We start from the raw sequence: 18,639 nt of genomic DNA, 5'->3' as shown, positions 1-18,639 counted from the left end.
GAGCCAGGCTGCAGAGCGAGGCGAGGCGCCCAGCCAGGAGCCTCTTCGCTCGCCCGGCGGGGCAGGCGGAAGAGGAAAGTGGCCGACACAATGAACTCCGACGTGGCCAGTCCCTGGTGCCTTCCCCCCTCCCCCCGCTCTACCCCCCTCCCATCTTTTCCTTTCCCGGTAAATTCCTCCGCCTCAACCCCACCCCCACTGCAGCCTAAGGTGTCCCAAATACTGGGCAGTTCCAGAAGCTTCTGAAATTTTCATTAAGAAAAATAAAGCCCGAGTAGACGTTGGCTCCTAATTGTGATTGTCTACAAATGGGCTGGACACGCCTGGCTTCCCTTCCCACTTTGTGTACCCAGAGAAGACACTAATTATTAGTAGTATATTTTTAAATAAAAAAGTCTGTTGCTTTCAAATAGAGTTCATTTCAAATTCCCCAACCCATATCCCAAATAAGAAGGTTCCTATTCAATTAGCAGGCGTTGAGTGCTAAACAGTTATTACCAAGAACCTTATAGAAAAAAAGGGGGGGATCACAAAACTGGGACAGTATCTCGCTCCAGTACACAGGTCTGGGGTGGGAATATTCAGGCTTTGGCATCTGCTTTTATTTCAGAAGTAAAAGGGATTGCGTGTGAATCAAGAAATCATGAATCAGTGGAACTACAAACTGCCCCTCCTCCCTTCTCACTTCAGGTTCTAAAAATCCAAGATTCAGGTCTGGGTCCTGAAAATGGCAGAGGTGCCTGTGCCGGTCTGAGCGGTCTGAGCAATGGAAGCAGCTCCCACCTCGCAGGCCGCAGACCCCAGGAGCCAGGAAACGCAGCCCGGCTGGGCCAGAGCTGAAAGCCTAGATAGTGTGTGTTGTGGGTAGCGGGGAGCTGGAGGTTGTTTTCATGCCTGGGAAGGAGACAGTCCTAACTTGAAACAAAGACTCAAGTTTGTATTTCAGTGGTGCTGGCATCTGAATTTCCTGTCCCCTACTATGGGAAACTCTTGAGCCCTGGGAAGCGGGCCTCTGTCCCTGCACTCAGCCAGACAAGAATTTCTGTGTAAACCCCCACAGAAGCAACTGGCCCTCCAGCCACTAATCCGGGCCCTAATAGGGGCTCCCTTATCGCAGTCAAAGCCTAGGTGGGCCCCACGAGCCGTGGAGCAGAGGGAAGTTCCTGACTGAGTTACCTGCTCGACCAGGCTCACTAGCCAGGCTGGACCTCAGCCTGGACCCCAGCCTCAGGCCCCCAATGAGGCTGAAGAAGGGTTCCCAGCCCTCCCAGAGGGCACACACAGACACTCCCCCATGCCCTCTCACTGGCTCCATTTGGTTGTTACTGACCAGCGGGTAAGCCCAGAATGCAAGGCCGCCGCCACCCGGTCGTGATCATAACCGAGGCCTTGTCTGCACAGTCGCGCACCAGGCCGGGGGCCCACAAACCCTGACAGTGGCCTCGCAAAACCCTTCATCCAGTGGGCAAAGGCAAATGAGACCCCCCCCAAAAAAAAAACGCTTCCCAGGAAACTCTGGGACCAATGAAGTGGAGGGGAAGGCTGGGGAGAAGAGAAGGCAGTGGTGATAAAACGAAAACAAGACACACAGAGACTCTGAAGATGGAAGGAAAATAAATAAAAGGGAAGAAAGGCATCCCGAAAAGAAGGGCTTTGGGAAAAGGAAGGAAGGAGGGAAGGCCAGTAGGAAGGAAGAAACGAGCCAGAGGCAGACGATGTCTGGCAGCAGAGGCACTTCCAGGGAGAAAGGTGAGTGACAGGGCCTGGACCCCAGCCCCTGTCTGCCCTGTCCACCTAGTTTAGCTTGCATGTCCACCCGTAAAAGGGTCCTTTCTGACCTCCTTCCACTCCTGGATGGGGGGCTGGTGGGTCTTGCAGTCCTGCAGGAGAAAGGCAGAGTCCCAGCCAGCCGGGCGCAGGCCTGGAGCAGAGGAGGCCCAAGACGCAAGCGAGCTCGCCCCTGACCTTGAATGGCCTGGGGCCCAGAATTCCTACCACGCCCCCGTGGTCCGCTAAGGCGCAGCTAACCTGACCGTACCTGCTCAGGGGCCAGGTGCGAGTGGGACGGTGAGGCCAGCAGCCTGGCAAAGCGCTGAGAAAGGGGAAACGCCCAGGCCCCTGCGCCTGGGTTGGGGGGTAGGGGGGAAGCCGTGATTGCCACCGCGGGCCTGGCATTCCTCGGGCCTGAACGTCCCTCCCGGTCGGCTCCCTCGCGCGCACGGGTACCTGCAGACGATTTCAACTGAAGTAATGAAGGCAGTGTCGTGCTGTCGAGAGAAAGGTGGATCCCAACAACAGGAAACTACCTAAATCACCGACCAGTTCTGGTGCTGCCCGCGCGGGGTTGCCTCGCCCGCCGCCGCCGCCACTGCGCCGCCACCGCTGCCGTCGCCGAGCGAGAACCCCGCAGATCGCGCCCGGCCCGGCCCCTCGCCAACCTGCGCCCGCCGCTGCCACCGCGCGCCCCGCGCCGCCACACGGGCCACCGGGCGGGCGCAGCCACCGCCCCGGCAAGGTAAACCGGGGAGAAGGAGGGAGGGAAGGGGGAGGAGAACGAAGAAGCTGGAAGCGCGGGCGAGCGCGGCGCACGCGGCTGCCCCCAATCTCGCCGCGTCCGCAGCCCGGTTCCCAGTCTGGCCGCGGCCTCCCGCGCTCGCGCCGCGCCGCTCGCTCTCCCCCTCTCTCCCTCCCCGCCCGCCAGCCAGCCGGGGCGCGCGCACCAGCGCCCCCTCCCCCTGGCGGCGCCCCCTCCCCCCCGCGAGCAGGAAACGCGTGGCCCCGCGGAGGGCGACCAGGTGGGGGAGGCCGTGCCGGGAAGACGGGGTGGGGGTGGGGGGTGGGGTGCATGCAGCCAGGCCGAGGTCTATACCGAACCGCCGCTTGCGGACGCTAGGGGCTCGCTGTGCGCCCAGCCTGCTCCCCGGGATCCTCGGCTGGGGGGTGATCTAGGACCAGGGGACCCACAAAATGATCGGCCTCTGCAAGCCTCTTGGGGCTCCCGAAAGAAATCCTGTTTAGCTTCCTCTGTCTATGCAGCTCCCCTCTCAACTGAAACCACCGGTCCAAGACAGCCACAATCCAGATATACTAGCAAGTCATAAAACTGAACAAAAGCCGACAAACCTTAAGGCACCAGGGCTATAGGGCCCAGACAAATTACGACCGTCTAGGTAATATTTAAATAGATGCCTAAAGTAATTGCAGGGGGCGCGGGTAGTCCTCCTGTTGTAAAAGTGGTGGACGGGATAAAGTGGAAGGTAAAGATAAGAAGTCAAAAAAATGAGGTAAAATTTAAAAGCTTCATTCCACAGCTTTTATTCTTCTATAAGAACATAAACATCGTCTTTTTTTCCACGCACAGCAGCATTACAATATTAATTTATTCTGATTTAAGATTAGAAGTAAATAGAACTAGAACTAACATTTATAATAACGATAGAATGCATTTGCATAAAACAAGATTGGCAATTTTTCATAATAATAGACATTTATACAGATTTGTATTTATAGTTTTTTTTCTTTTTCTGCACCTACAGGTTTCACCCTTTTATGCATGTAACTTCACAGTATAAAGGAAACCCAAACAATGTCTCCCTCCTTCTCTAGTCTATTCCTCTTGCCCAGCCCTCCTAGGCTTCCATGAATTTTGGAAAGGAAAAAAATTGGAAAAGAAAAGAAAAAGGAATAAAGTTAAGAAAATAAAACCTCCACAAGATTGGGAGAACTGTGGTGTGCTTGTCGCCTGTTACCACTGGTAACGATTATTTAATGATTAAAAAAAATTCCACTCAATCCGCATGTACAAACCAAAGGACATTAGGTTATTTATAGTTGGAAGATAGGGAAACTCAGAGGTAAGTGAAATAATTTAGTTCCGAAATGCAAGACCTTACACAAACTGGAAGAGAAGCTTCCTTCTCCTGGTCGTTTTCTCTCTCTTTCTTTTTCTTTTAAAGCTGGGATAGCTTTTAGAGAAAGGGAAGAATAATCTGACTCACTTGATTTTTCAATCTGCCAAGTCAAACCCTTATGCCAACCTGGATGACCATGCCTATAAGCCCTTCTCTTTGCCAAGGAAGAAAGGAAAAAGAAAGCCAGGGGCCTGGATCCCCTGATTAAACACAGCCCAGCACTCCAGGCAGCTAGCCTGCTCACGGCTCCCTGCACCATTGACCTCAGGCCAGACACCTCAGCGCCTACAAAGGAACCTCAGCCTTCCGGCTAGGTTTGCTCAGGCCCACCCCCAAGCCCACCCCCCCTTGCAGGAAACCAGCTCCACTGGGGAGGACAGGGACCATTTCCAGCCGTGGAACCCCGAGACAGTACACCATCTCAACCACCAATTGACACTTAGAACAATCTCTATCTTTATAGAATTTCAGCATGATATGGCTTTTTCCCCCAGAAGACAACATATAAACCAACACCGAGCAAACAGACAAAGAAACAAAAAAGTCAGAACAAACCAGCCCTGCACAGATGTAATGGCCAGCGAGATGGTGGGTATAGGAGGAGGGACGGGCTCCGGCACAGGTGGAGTTCCTGGGCAGAGGCCGCTGGGAGACAGAGAGAGGGGAACTGGCTCTCTGGAAATGGGGAAGGAAAATAAAAAACAAAACCAAAACACAACCAAACAGAACCACCCAGCATTGCCTGGAGCTTCATCAGGAAAAATTAAAGTTGGCTGTAAGCTCCCGGATCCGATTCTCTCGGTTCATTTTCTTCAGTTTCATCCTCCGATTCTGAAACCAGATTTTCACTTGTCTGTCCGTGAGGTGGACGCTGCGGCTGATCTCTAGGCGCCGCTCGCGAGTAAGGTACATGTTGAACAGAAACTCCTTCTCCAGCTCTAGCGTCTGGTGCTTGGTGTAGGGGCAGCGCTTCTTCCGGCCACTCTTTGCCGTGAGCCAGTTGGCTGCATTTTCGCCTTTGGAATTGCCTGGCATAGAAGAGAAAAAAAGAGGGGGAAGGTTAAAGTGAAGCCTTTCAGGCTGCACGTGCAGGGAGACCAGGGAGGTCTCTGCCATAAGAGGGGTCAGCCCTCAGTCACATATGCAGACTCAGGTTCTCCTTTCCCTGGCCAAAAAGGAGCACTTTTTGCCCCCCTTTTGGTAGGTGCATGAAGGAGTGGGCCTGAGCTCAACAATCTTGTTTGCTCCAAACCCACCCAGCACCTTTCTCCACATTTCCCCCAGACACCTGTTTTAGCACAAAGCTTCCAGGCGCTGCCAGAAGGCAGGGCCTGGCAAGGCCGGTTGTATATCTTGAACTTAACGCCTCTCCTTGCTTCTCACCCCAAGGAGGACAAGCATTTCCTGCAGGGGGCAAGGGGTGCTTACTTGAGGTGGAGTGGGGAAGGGGGCATGGCTGACTCTTACTGCAGCCCTCTGGCTGTGCAGGGCCTTGGTGAAGAGGGGGAGAAGGAGTCTTTGGGACCCGTCAGAAGGCGGCATAAGAAAATGGATTCGGGGGTCAAGGACCAGTCATCCTGGCTCTACAAGAGCTGTGGGACAAGCGTTCAGGGGGACTCCAAGTTCCAGGGATGGGAACAAGCCCCTCTCCCGCTCTCAGCCCGGGACACCGAGCATTAGGGCCGATTTTGCCTTCCATTTCTCCCCGCAGGGAGAATTCCCGCCCCTCCAGCAACTTTGAAAAAGCAGGGGGATCGTAAACTCGAACTTCGCCAGTTAATGGGCTTATTTATTGGTGCTGGCGGCTGCTTATTTTGGATGCCTTACAAACATCCGCGCTATCTGCGGGGTGAGCCACTTTCTCTCCCTCCTCCTCCTCCTCCTCCCCCCGCGTGGGCCGCGCCGCGCCTCGCGGGCTGGGCCCAGGCCACGGCTGGGGGTGTTCGGGGGGTACAGAGCGGGGTGCGTCCAAGAAGGGGGGCTCCCCTTGCGCGTCCTCGCCCCCCAGTCGGGGTGAGCGGGGACCATCGTGAGGACTTGGTGGTGTGCAGGGCGCTAAGCCGGACATGAATTTTTTTTTCACTGCGCCCCCACGCCCAAATATTATAAAGCAAGTTCACAAGGTCAGGCTGCCTGCGGCCGGGGCCAAGGCCGGCGGGCGGCTGTGGCCACTGCCCGTTCGGCACGCTTGCCCCTTCGGGGGGCCGCTGCCCGCCTGCGGCCCTGGAGCGCGCCCGGCTTACCCAGGGAGTCCTTCTCGGGCGAGGCTTTGCTGCTCTCGGAAGGGGCCGGGGACAGCTCCTCGGCCGCCGAGGACGACGCGTGCGCCTCCTCGTCGCCCTGGGAACCGCCGCTGCCCCCGGCGCACGGCAGCGTGGGGGGCGGCGGCGAATCGAGGGCTCGCTCCTTGCGGGCGGCGTCGGCCGAACCGGTGGCGAGCGCGGGCGGCGGGTCGAAGCCGCGGCCCGGGGGCTGCGCGGGGAACTGGCCGGCGCCGAGCTGCTGCGCGCCGCCACCGCCGCCGCCGCTGCCACCGCCACCGCCGCCGCCGCCGTAGCCCTTGGCCGTGCCGTAGGCCTGCGAGAGGCGGAAGTAGCCGGGCACGGGCACCCCGCCGGAGCTGCCCAGGGCACAGCCGTCGGGCGGCGGGCCCCGCGGGAAGGGGGCCAGCTCGGCGGCGGCGGCGGCGGCCGAGGCTTTGGGGCATTTGTCCGCCGAGTCGTACAGGCAGTAGGAGCTCTCCTCTTTGATGTTCTGCGCGAAGGAGCACGCGGTGGCCGGCGGCGGGGGCTGCGGCGGCGGGGGCGGCGGCGGCGGCGGCCCTTCGGGCGGCTCCATGCGGCACGAGCGGGGCGCGTCCAGCCACAGGTCTACGGGCGCGGGCGCGTAGCCGTGAGCCCCGGGGCCCAGGCCCCCGCCGCCGCCCGCGCCCCCCGGCGACGCCGCCTCATTGCGCTTGCCGCCCAGCGCCGGGAAGAGCCCGCAGCTCTGCAGCCCGTAGGGCAGGTCGGCGGCCGGAGGCAGGTAGACCCCGCCGTGCCCGTAGTAGCCGCCGCCGCCGCCCCCCGCGCCGCCACCGCCGCCGCCGCCGCCGCCGCCGCCACCGCCGGCCTCGCCTCTGCCGGAGCTGATGAGCGCGTCGACCAAAAAAGAGTTCGCGGCGGGGCTCTCCGAGCATGACATTGTTGTGGGATAATTTGGCGAAGGGAGCAGATAGCCCTTTCTGGCTGACATTTCTTGTGCAAAACATGCTGAATACGATTAGCAATCCCCCCGCACCGCGGCGGGCGCCCGCAGCCAATCCCGAGCTCGGGATTCCGCGCGACCACTCCCAGTTTGGTTTCGTAGGCGCGGGGCCGCTCGCCGAGGGCGCCCTCCGAGCCCGCGATTGATATAAATATGTAATCTGTATTGATGGGCAGAGAGACGCACACCCGCACCTCGGCTCAAAGGCCGGGAGCTGCGGGGGCGGCCTCAGCGGAGCCGGCGGGGGGCCGGGCCCCAGGGCTCGCCCCGCCCAGATCCCCGAGCTAGAGTCCTCACCCGAGGGCGGTTTGGAGGGCCCTTGGGCCCCGCGCAATTAACAAGTGGGGTGTTTATGGTGCGCACCCCCGCCCTCCTGGGTGCTCCTCGCCCCGACTTGGGCATCAGCCCCGGCAGTGGCCCCTGCTGCACTCCTAGCCGGGAGAGAGCCACGTCGGGGGTCATCGACGCTGCCCACTCAGCTGCACCTGAAGACTGAACCCACCAAAGGGGTGGCCTTGGCACTCAGGGCAAATGGGCCCCTCGAGAAATCCAGATCGGTTTCGAAGCTCGATATTGCCCACCCTGCCCCCTGGTTTCCCCCACTGCACGCAGCAGAGAATTGCTTCCAAAATTCAGTTCCCTCAACTCTTCCCTCAATAGGTCTACTCCGTCCATTAGGCTCTGGGAGTCCTGGCCTCCTGGCCCTCACCTGGCACGCCTCTGCACAGCTCCCACACGCCTAGCAGGCCTCCAGGGGAGGTGGGGAACACAAGCAACCTTGACTGCAAGACACCCCTACTCACAGGCCAGAGCCAGCTCCATGCACCCCACATCCTCGGCACCCTGGAGCTAAAGAAGCCTTGATCTCCAGAGATCGCTTTTTTGGCTTACCTGAAGTGGCACCCAGGGAGCTTTGGAGGTGGCTCAGCGCACCGCTGCTGCACTTTTAAGACGCTGTCCCTTTACCCTTGGCATTCACATGCTTGCAGAGGCTATGACAAGAACCAGTGTCACTGCACTTCTGCCTCTCCTTCCCCTCCCCTTTCCCCCTCCCCTGCGGAGTCGGGACTTGGGGCAGCCCTCATTCCGCTGCGCACATTTTAACGAGGCCCGCGGTGAGGAAATCCGTTCCCTGCGAGGCTGACCTGGGCTTGTGGCCCAGTTAGAGGAGCGTTCAGAGGCCAGGCCCTTCGCAGAGCAGCCGCCCGCATCGACTGCTCAGCTGGCTACAAGTAGGGAAGGCTCTCGGTCAAATGGAATTAGCCAGCCCCAGCGCCCGCCTCCAAGGATAGCCCTTAGTCAGGTCTTAGGAAATGCGACCCTTTCCGGCCGGATCTAGCCGAGCCCAGGAGGTCGCTGCCTGCCCCTGGTCTTCAGGCGACTGCTCTCCCTGACTGTCCCACCCTGCCGGCCCTGACCGACCTGAGCAATCGCCCTGACCCGCGCCCAGAGAGCCGCGGTCCCACCGGAAAACACAGCGCGCGCCGGTCTGTGTGCACCGAGAGGAAAGGGCCTGGCACCCCGGAGATTTGCCAGCACTTGGCCTTGCTCCTGGCACTGTGTTCCCAGTTGGGGAGGAAGAGGAGCCTGGAGGCAGAGTGCCCACGAGGGCAGGCCACGGAGCCCCGGCCTGGACATCGGAGATGCAAACGCTAGCGCTGTCTGCCGCCCCGGCTTGCTCAGCTCAGCGCGCCGGGAGGCCTGCACGGCACTCTGGCCACGTCCACCTCTGCTCCCGGAGGCCACGAGCTCTGCATACTGGGCGTCAGGGTGGAGAGGAGAAGAACGGAGAGAGAAAAAGTGAGGGGGACACTAGGGGAGGACAGAGGGACAGAAAGGAGAGACGGACAAAGGCGTGAGAGAGCCTTGGGCCCAGCTCTGCAGCCCACAGCAACCTTGAGGCTAAAGGAGCAGCACAGATGAATGTCGTCTGTGCCGAGAGATCATTAACTGGCCTTCGCTCTCCATGTCCCGCGCGCAAGGCCAAGGCAAATTTGAAGCCCCGAGTCTCTAGAGGTCAAAGAACCTGCAGAAGTAAAGCTTCCGAGGAAGGCAGGGAGGACGCCTGTCCCCAGAATCAGCACCGGCCAGGTCCATACCCTGCTTTCAAGGAGGGTGGGTGTGCCTGGACTGTGTGCTGGGGGGACAGGGTGAAAGCCGGTGCCTGCTCCGGAGAAAAAGGTTCTTTGCCCCTCAACACTGTCCATAGCCCTGGACAAAGTCTGCGGGGTTGGAGAGTAGGCCTAGAGAGAACCCTCTGAAGGTAGCTCCTTGAGAGGCAAGAATCCCGCAGGCCAGGAGTCAAAACTCTTTGTCTCTGCAGTCAACGCAAAAAATAACTTCGCAGGCTCCGGGAAGGAAAGGGCCAGTGAGAGCGCCTCCTGCCCTGGCTTCTCTCACAAGGAGAGAAGGCGGTGGTGGTGGAGACAATCAAATAAAGAGAAAAGCCTCGGACTTCCTTTGGAACCCTATCTGGGGGTCTCTTTGGGAAACTGTACAGTCACATTCTGACCCCAGTCCAGTGGCAATGCACCTCTGTGTGCTCCCATCTTTTCCAAGGAGGTGAACAGTCACCAAACCTCTTGGGGTCCTCCAGAGAGTTTCGAGACTCTGAAGCTTCAGTCAGATGGCTCCAACTTGCCCAGTGCTCTCCGCAGGCACCTCAGTCCCTGTAAAGTAGCCAAATGGGCTTTGGTTGCCGGATGGGAACTAAGGCCGGGCACGCACCAGAAAAGCTCCCCCAGAAGCCAGCTCGGACTTTGCTGCCACAGGAAGCCTACGCCAGCCAGCTGCACTCCGAGGAGGCCCGCCTAGGTCGTGCAGACATGGCATTGACACTTGGGGATTTACCTACAGATATTTTTCTTCAGCGTCTTGTTCACCCTAACATTATGCCAACTTGGGTGTTGGGTTTGTGCTCTTTCGTACTTTAAAAATAAAAAGTGTGTCCACTCGTCTCGGGTCCTTTGCTGGCTACCCAGTCCCTCCACAAAGGCTCCACTTCAAAGCCAATGCCCACCTCAGACCTCTCAGCATCTCTGACCATCCACCCCAAACCCTAAGTTCTTAAATTTTAACACACCGAGGTGTTAGTGTCCTTCATTGAATGTGCCATCTATCCACCTTTTCAGATTTCCTGAGGTTTCTCACTAGGAGAGATTAAGAAAAGCGATTCCATTGCTACAAGGATCAGTCTGGCCATGCTCTCTTTTTGCTCATTTGCCTTCTTTCTTCTCTCTTTCCCCTTTAGTCCCGGCTTTGGCATTTCCTCCTCACTATCGAAAATGCCTTTGACCTAAAATCCTCAGTGCCTGTTTGCTTCAATCAGGTTTTGCCAGAGATATGTGACAGCCCCCAGGACCGACCTTTTATTTGGGAGTAAATATCACTCCTTCTTGTAGGGTAGGGTAATAACATTCCCCTTTGCCCCATGGTATCTGCTCATTTTAGAACCAGGCTGGGGGATAAACCCGTTCGTGAGAATTATGGGGTGAAAGTCACTAACACTGTATTTTTCCTCCTGAGCAGGCCCTGACAAATGAGAAATAACACCAAAAATGAATTCTTTTTTTAAAAAAATAGGTACTAAAATTGAGATTGCCACTCAAGTTTGTACCTTGTAGTGGTCTGTCTCAATGCTCTGGTGGGCCCAAGACTTTCGGCTCAGCAGCGGCGAGAGGCTGCAGCCCCACAGAGGGAAAGGAAGCCCGTGTAAAACCTCTATGTATCTGGTTTTAACAAAAATTATAGGTGTCTCTAATGCATACATTTACTGCAGAATCCAAAAAGGCCTCTTGTAAGCACTGTTCTCCTCCCTGCTCATCCTGAAGAAGATTAACATTTCCAGGGCTACTTAAGGAGTCTGCTTTGAATCAATCAGGTGTGATCAAGCCTGGAGCCTTCAGCAACTCAGTGGAAAAAAAAAATTTTTAAATCCAGCTCCTAAACTGGCCTTTCTCTCCAGATGTGGCCTGTATTTGGGTATTTTACTTTGCCCGGAGAATTACAATATTCTTAATTTTGTCTTTAATAAGCAACCTCTGGCCTCCTTTCATCTAACAGGATTCGATCTGAAGGTTTCAGGAAGGATCCTACTGTAGAAAGGACGCTGAGGGCCGAGGGGGCTGCCTGTGCTGGTCTCAGCAGGGCAGATTTTGGGAGCCCGTGCTAACCAAGACTAATAATCCTGCTAGGTCCCCTGTAGATGAGCACGGACACAGCAGCATCTGCTCCCCAAGACCCACCCCCTCCAATATCCTGGTGCGAAGCAAATGGCCATTTCCAGAAATTAATAAAAGCAGATTTTTTAAAATATAAATATGAAAAAAGAGGACTTTACATCTGGCCCATTTAAAATTAGTTTCACAACAACCCTGATGGAGGGATTGTCAGTGCATCTCAATGTCAGTATGTGAAAACATCTCCATATTTACTGATGTCATTTTTACATATTCACACAATCCTTGCGCCCACCCTAATCTCCCTCATCCAGGAAGGATGTGAAGAAATCTCTGCCGGGTTTTTAGTTGGATGCTTCAGATGAGCAATACACAGTTCTCAGACGGTTTCAAGAATCAAAGGCGACTTTCCTGATTTGGCTTTTTGGGGAACAAAGGTTTCCCCTGGTTGCTGGGCCCACCAAAATCCATCTAGACATGGCACCTAGTTAGTACCCTGACCCTGCATCCCTCTCCCCAGCGGCCACCGCAGCCACTGACCCCTTCATTGTTTTCAATAGGAACTTTCTGTGCCCCCACAACACACAATTACAATCCCAACACCCCATTTTCGGCACAGCTGGAATCCTGTCTTCGGGATGCCCCACTATCCCTGTCTCATCCCAATTTGACTATTTCTACACAATCAAAAGACCACTTTGGTGAAACCTTGGCAGAGAGCAGAAATCTACTTTCCCACTTACGGGCCTCGCTGGCGTTCCAATCTTAAAGAGAAAGTAGTCGTGTGCGGGGACTAGGAATTGAGCTCCATAGTTTCAGCCTGGACCTCACAAATGCAGGCACGTCAAGTCCTCCTGAGCCACCGGTTACCTCCCGGCTCCCGCCCCAGTCAAACTGAAATTGCTCAACTTGGGGCCTCTTACCTTGACACATTTCCCAAATCACGGCCAAGGGGCAGCTGCTTCTCTGCGTCTCGGAGTCCTGCGAGGCCTAAGAAGGCGCGTGGCTTTAAGTCCCACCACCATCCACTCCTTGAAGATGAACCCCCACCATTTATTTTTGATACGAGGGGGAGCGAGACAAGTCAAATAATATAACGTGCTGCTCGTAGTATCAGAAACGAACAAAGGCCAAGAAACGCGCTGGGGTTCCGGGCTCCCCGGCGGCGGCTTTGACATTGATCGGAAGTGCGCCATCTTGTGGCGGCTGCGCGCCTCGGCGCAGCTCGAGCGCCAGCGCGAAACCCAGAGAGGAGGCGAAGCCGGCTCCAGGCACAGACGCAGGAAGAGAATGTGCCCAGCCCGCTGCTACAGAGATCTCATTTTTACATCTAAGAAATTGCTGCAAAACCCCGGCCGGGTTTATAGCGGCGCATTCCAAATATGCAAATTGGCCGGCTCCGGACGGGTTTACGACCACATTGTCACAGTCATCGGAGGATGGGCTTTTATAGGGCTCAGAAATCAAACCCGGGACCGCCCGCCGCCCGCCGCTGAGCAGTTCTGGCTAGACTCTCTCCAGCAACTTGCTAGACTTGGGTTAATCATTAACCGTCCCAAAGGAAGTCTTCCCCTAAACCCTGGGCTCCCCTGCCCTCCACTTCCCTGCGCACCCCCACCCCGCCCCCCAGGACGGTCCTTGTTCACCTCTGCGTGTCTATCAGCCTAGACATTCATCCCACTGTCTGTCCCATTCCTCTTTCAGCTCCGCTTCCCCCTGTCGCGCCAGTTAGACAAACACGCAAACAAACAAAGCGGTATTGGGGGGAGGGAATGGGGCCTCTCTCAGATGTGATCCCCTCAGCCCTTCTGGCCCAGCCTGGGTGGCTGAGGAGAGGGTGGCATGGGGGTGGGGTGGCCAACAAAAGGCTCTAGCCTTTCAGCCCTACCCCTCAAGGTTATGGGTGATGTCCAAATTTAAGGCAGAAGTTCAAAGGCAGGATACAAAGAGGGAACCGGCATCTTTCTGTCCCCAAAGGGAAAAGGCAGCCTGGAGCTGGGAGCTGCAGAGAAATGGCCCTGAGACTCTCCTGAGAAGCAGCTATGCCAGGCACCCACATCATCGGTCTTCCCCATGCTGCAGGGATCCTAGCCTAGGATGGTTCTAGGGTGGTTCTACCGCTCTACCACCCCAGCCTGGCCTGAGCGCCATGGACTATCTCTCCAGGGCCTTCTTCCAGGGCTGGATTCAATGTGTGATGAAGCCTCCACATTCCCAGCTCTGAGATGTCCCCTTCCTGGGACCCCACTTCCCCGAAAGGAGCTGGCCATCGCCCTTGGTCCTCTAAACTTGGATTCTACTAGAGTGAAGTTCTGATTCAGTCACCTCCCCAACCCTGCAGGGGCCTGGAAATTTGTTTTTCCTGGAGGTGGGGGGCAGACATTTGGCAGTAAAAGACTAGTAAGGAGAGGAATGTCACACCAGGACCCAAAACTCAACGTTCCATCATCTTTATTTTCCTTGTGCCTTGTTGCCTTGTATCCATGCAGGAATGTCCATGGTGGGAGAGAGGAGAGGACCAGAAAAAGGCTCCCATGACAAACAGCCTCCCACCCCACACAATTCTTGACAAGGGACAACTCTACTGGAGGTGCTGTTTTTCTCTGCTCAAGTCCTCAGAGTACGGAGGGAGGAACATAACCCTTACCATAACACTTTTGGAACATTGTATGGAATTCAAAAGACCCTCCTTCAATTTTCCTGCCCCCCCCCAACAATGCCCTCAAAGGAAATCAGTTAGTGGGAAGGGAGAGAGGAAGTATTCAAACAAAATAGGTTATGGTTCCTTTATTTACAAGTCTTTCCAACACCATCCCTGTATGAAGCATACATTCAAAAATTCTTAGCAGTGAGTGAGTTGAACTGTGGAACACTAACCAGATAGAGCCTTTAAATATTTTCTTCATCATCTCCCTGCCCGCCCCCACCACCTCTACATTGCATCTTTGAAATTTTGCTTTGGTTCTTGCAGGGAAATATATAATATAATATATATAATATTTATCTTTTAAAATAATTCCAAATGCCTCCCCATTTGGATCTCTGGGAAGATCGCGGAAAGCCTCCCAGCTCAGTTCTGGGATGGAATAGAGCCGAGTGTGGGGTCTGAACCTGGTGTTTGGGTGGGGGAGGGAGATCCTTTGGGGGCCTCGAAGGGAGAGCACTGTCCAGGCCTGTTGCTCTGCAGGGAGAAAATCCAAGCGTCAGTGAAGTGTGTGGAGTCTTGGCGAAGCAGACTCGCTCCACAGGCATTTCCTGCAGAGAACTGGGCCCTGCAGCCCGCAGCAGCCCGGGCTGAAGTCTTTGGCTTTTTGATACCTTCCACCTCCACCTGGGACTGGGCTCCTCTCCAGCCAGGCTTCAGGCAGGAATTGCAGGCCAGGAGGCAGACCCTCCTCCATAGGGAGAAGTAGGTGGGCCGCAGGAAGCAGCTGCTAACATCTTAGTCCTGGGACAGTTCGGTCAGTGGCGAGGAAGAAGGGACAGTGACGGGGTCGGGGGTTGCAGTCTCCCCATAAGGACCAGTGGCCTGGCGCATTTTTGCTCCGCCACTTTGTCCAGCCTGCTCTGGGGAATCAGCCTATTCCGATCATGGGGGGAGCTTTCCCCTTTCCTCTTGCCCCAACCAAACCGGGTTTGGAGATGGCAGAGCCATGTGGAGGGTCTGGGGTTCAGGGTCCTCTCCAGAGAGCCTGGCAAGGGCCTCAGCCCCAGACTCAAGCTCTGGGACCTCCAGGGGCCCCAGCCCATTCACGGTAATGAGGCCTAACCCCCAATGCAACTGTTAGTCGGGATCTTAGCCTGGGGTGCCCCAGAGTCCTGGGCTTCCTCCTGCAGGGCAATCTCAGGGCAGCAGGCCCCCCTCTCATGCACGCCTCCTTTTCTTCCAAAGTCAACTTTTGCCTTGACCTTGTTGAGGGCAAAATCTGCATACAGTCCCCTGCATTGTCAGAAGCCCCCACCCCCACCCCCGTTGCAGCGGATGGGGGGGCCTTAGAGGAGTGGGTTGGCCGAGTAGTACTGTAAACGGTCTCTATTAATCTTTTTTTCCTTCATCCTTCGATTCTGAAACCAGATTTTGACTTGCCGGTCGGTGAGGTTGAGCATTCGAGACAGCTGCAGACGCTTCTCTTTGTTGATATACACGCTGAAGAAGAACTCCCGCTCCAGCTCCCGGATCTGGTACTTGGTATAGGGGCAACGCTTTTTTCGGGTGCGTTGGCCACCTGTGGCAGGCAAGAGAGGCAGGGAGTGAGCCCATGTGGGGGAGCTGCAGTGGATCCCAGAGCCCCCCACCCAACCCCCCAGGACTAGCCTACGGAAGAAGTTCCACCCAAGCCCTCCCAGGCCCTGGCCTTAAGACTCCTGCAGGCGACTGGGGCCGGCCTGCAGGCGGGAGGCTGAGCCCCAGATAAAAGGCAACAACTTCCATAGGCCCCCAGGGAAGTGGCTCTGGAGCAGAGAAGGAGGGCTCCTTCCTGCCACCGCCAGTTTGCCAAGCAGAAGCTGCTTTCAAAGCTGCCTAATGGGGGTTGCCGGCTGCCTCCCGCCTGGCCAGACTAAACAAACTGCCGCCCAGGGACATTTCACCTTCCAGCACCTGGGCGGCCGGTTCCCAGGCAGTAAAGGCAGCGCCGGCCCCAGCCTTCCAGGCGGCGGTGGTGACCTGGTCCTCCTGAACATCTGGGGCTGCTGCTGGTTCCTGGTCAGCCAAGTGCTAGCCACCAGTGCCTGCTCCCTGGTCAGTCTTCTGGCTCCAGGGAGGGGGCGACAGAAACCCCCTACCCTGGGCCCTCTCTGGCACGGAGGCCTGTATATCACCCTGGTTCCCAGTGGTGCCATTTTAGAAAGAATGCAGGAAAAGGTTTTCCCAAAGCTACAGTCAGGTCCAACATGCTCCTCTCTCCTGTTTTTTTTTTTTTAATGAACCCCCACCAGACATTAAAAAAAATTTTTTTTTTTTGCTTTCGACAGATTAAATAACAATTGTGAATAACATGCAGATGGACAGAAGGCTGCACGTAATTGCCCCCGCGCCAGAGGAAAATGGCTTCCTTTGGACAAAAAGGCCAAGTTTGGGTTAATTTGTTCCTTTTAATATATTGCTGGAGCTAAGCGGGCTATTTTATCTGTGCAACACGCTCCTAGCGCCATCGTTAAACAGCGATGCCTTTGAATCCCGGCCGGGACTGAAGCCCCGGAGCAACACATGGCTTTTATAAAAATCTCCGGATTACCTCGCTATCAAAGGCTCCTGGAGCCCTTGCAGGGGGAATTCACAGGCGCCCACCTCCGGCGGCTCTCCAGCCCAGAGCTGGCCCCAAGCGGGGCTGAGCTGCCGGGCTTGGGAGCTGAGAAGGGAAAACAGAGAAAAGGGGAGGTATTTTTTTTTAAGCTTTTTTTTTTTTTTTGCAGGCATGCCTTGGCCGGTGGGTATTTCACGGCCAATTTCAGCACTCGCCACGTGATCCCGCCTTTTATAACAAAGTTTTGTTGGGGGAAACCTAAAGGCCCTTCATAAACCTTATATGCTTATAAAACAGCATATAAAAATTTAACAGCGGTGCTGCGCTAGATTTCCAACTCCCCTTTCATAAAGCGCGGGGCGCTGCCTTTATACGTACTGGAGCCGCCGGCCTTGTCCTCAGTGTGGCCGGAAGACGACTCGGGGCTGCTGCTGCTCTCGGGCCGCCGCCGCCGCTCCTTGTCCTCGGCCGCCGCCGCCTCCCGGCAGCCGCCGCCGCCGCCGCCGCCGCCGTCCGAACTTGAAGTTGCCGGCGCGCCCGTGGCCGCTGCCGCCGCCGCCGCCGCCGCCGCCGCTGCTGATGCTGCGGAGGTCGCCGCGGCCGCCGGGGGCCCCTTCTCGGCGCTCTTGTCCCCGGGGTAGTCGGAGGAAGCGAGGTTTTCCGGGGTGCCGTAGGCCGTCTCGAAAAACTGGTCGAAAGCCTGGGGCAGGACGCCGTTCCTGCCGACCGTGCTATAGAAATTGGAGGAGACGGCGGGGGTGGGGTGGTGGTAGACGTTGGCCGAGCTCTTGGCCAGCACGTCGCCAGGCACGCCGGGCGCGCTGGGCGCCTGCAGGCAGTCTCTGTGCACGAGCTCGTCCGCGGAGTAGCAGTGGGCCAGATTGCCGCGGGGGTGCCATTTAGTGGCGGGCTCAATGGCGTACTCCCTGAAGGTCACTTCGCGCACGGGTTGGACTTGGGGCAGGTTGGAAGAGTAGGAGTATGTCATTGGGCGCGAAGACGGGGTCTGGGGCAGAAAAGAAGGGAGGCTGGAGAAATCTGGACCCGAGACGTAGTAAGTACAACTTGGCAAATACATGTTAGAGGAGCAGGGACCACGCTCATCAAAATCCATCATTGGGCTACCTTGGGCTCTCCGCAGTAGCCGAGCTTAACATGATTCTCCACTGCAGCTGCCTCTTTGAAGCGGATCCGTGAAGTAGAAATTTGGAGACGTAAGCTGACGTGGAAATCTATCCCCATCCTTAGCAGGGAGGTGCTGGTCATGTGACCCGATGTTGAAATTGACAAGCTGCGAGCTAGTCCCCGGCTTTTTTTTTTTCCTTTCCTTTTTTTTTTTTTCCTTCCCCCTCTCCCATTCCCTCCCTCCCCGGCTTCCTTTCTTTGTAGCCACCTCAGGGGAAGCAACAGATCGTCACTCGGTGTTCTCACCGAAAGCACGTAATCGCTGGTGTAACTCATGTTGGCTGAGGGGCCTCCCGGTGCGCCGCGAGGCTGGGGTGCGCCCCCAGTGCCACTCGCCAGTGCTCAGCTGCACACTCCTGACCCTCGAGTGCGCCCGGGGCGGCGTGAGAGCCCGGCTCCCGCCACCCCCGTGCCCCCCCAGCGAAGGGTGCCCCCGGCAGGGGGGGGGGTGGCCAGGCGGGGAAGTGGTCGCTGCGTGGCCCGGAGCTTGGCCCTGGTGGAATCTATTCTGGAGGCTCCCGTGCGCACCTCCTTCTTCGTGGTCCCCCTCCCACAGGTTTGCTCTGGGAACCACTTCTGCCTCCGGCCCTGGCAGGACCCCCTCCGGGGCCAGGGTTCACAGCGTGGATGTGCCTGCCTCGTGGCTCTCCCGATTTGCACGGTGACTTGATTACACGCTCGCATTCACGGGCACTTCCGAAGCGCTTTAGTGCCTTCCGTCCCTAAACCGCCAACAACCCGGGCGGCTTCCCCCCGCGGTTTGTCAGGGATCCGCAGGTCCCTGAAGGGCCTTCGTCTTACCCGGGATCCAACGCCCCTTCATCCTCTCTGCAGTCTCTTCACCCCATCCCCTACCCTTTGGAGCATCCCTCT

The 18,639-nt window shown here is 56.7% G+C and overlaps 2 protein-coding genes across 2 annotated transcripts; both read right to left on the bottom strand.

Annotated features, from left to right (window-relative positions):
* Window positions 1-4,664: 4,664 nt before the first annotated feature.
* Window positions 4,665-7,145, bottom strand: HOXA10 (homeobox A10). Its single transcript, XM_004604257.2, has 2 exons — window positions 6,155-7,145; window positions 4,665-4,939 (listed from the first exon to the last, which is right to left on the bottom strand). Exons 1-2 carry the CDS (start codon window positions 7,143-7,145, stop codon window positions 4,665-4,667), a joined length of 1,266 nt encoding a protein of 421 aa, XP_004604314.2.
* An 8,183-nt stretch (window positions 7,146-15,328) lies between these two features.
* On the bottom strand, window positions 15,329-17,713 carry HOXA11 (homeobox A11). Its single transcript, XM_055123694.1, has 2 exons — window positions 16,960-17,713; window positions 15,329-15,561 (listed from the first exon to the last, which is right to left on the bottom strand). Exons 1-2 carry the CDS (start codon window positions 17,696-17,698, stop codon window positions 15,329-15,331), a joined length of 972 nt encoding a protein of 323 aa, XP_054979669.1. The 5' UTR covers window positions 17,699-17,713.
* Window positions 17,714-18,639: the final 926 nt, after the last annotated feature.

This window comes from Sorex araneus, chromosome 1, assembly GCF_027595985.1.
Source record: "Sorex araneus isolate mSorAra2 chromosome 1, mSorAra2.pri, whole genome shotgun sequence".
NCBI classification, from domain to species: Eukaryota; Metazoa; Chordata; class Mammalia; order Eulipotyphla; family Soricidae; genus Sorex; species Sorex araneus.
Note: the sequence above shows the minus strand (reverse complement) of the source record. Positions and strands in the feature narration are given on the sequence as shown.

What these genes read in the sequence shown, in the direction of transcription:
- HOXA11 (XM_055123694.1), bottom strand. Translation starts at nt 17,698, where the DNA reads ATGATGGATTTTGATGAGCGTGGTCCCTGCTCCTCTAACATGTATTTG. An exon ending in GGACAAGGCCGGCGGCTCCA is followed by an intron (nt 15,562 to 16,959) that starts GTACGTATAAAG and finishes TGCCTGCCACAG; the next exon opens with GTGGCCAACGCACCCGAAAA.
- HOXA10 (XM_004604257.2), bottom strand. Translation starts at nt 7,145, where the DNA reads ATGTCAGCCAGAAAGGGCTATCTGCTCCCTTCGCCAAATTATCCCACA. An exon ending in GCCCGAGAAGGACTCCCTGG is followed by an intron (nt 4,940 to 6,154) that starts GTAAGCCGGGCG and finishes CTTCTATGCCAG; the next exon opens with GCAATTCCAAAGGCGAAAAT.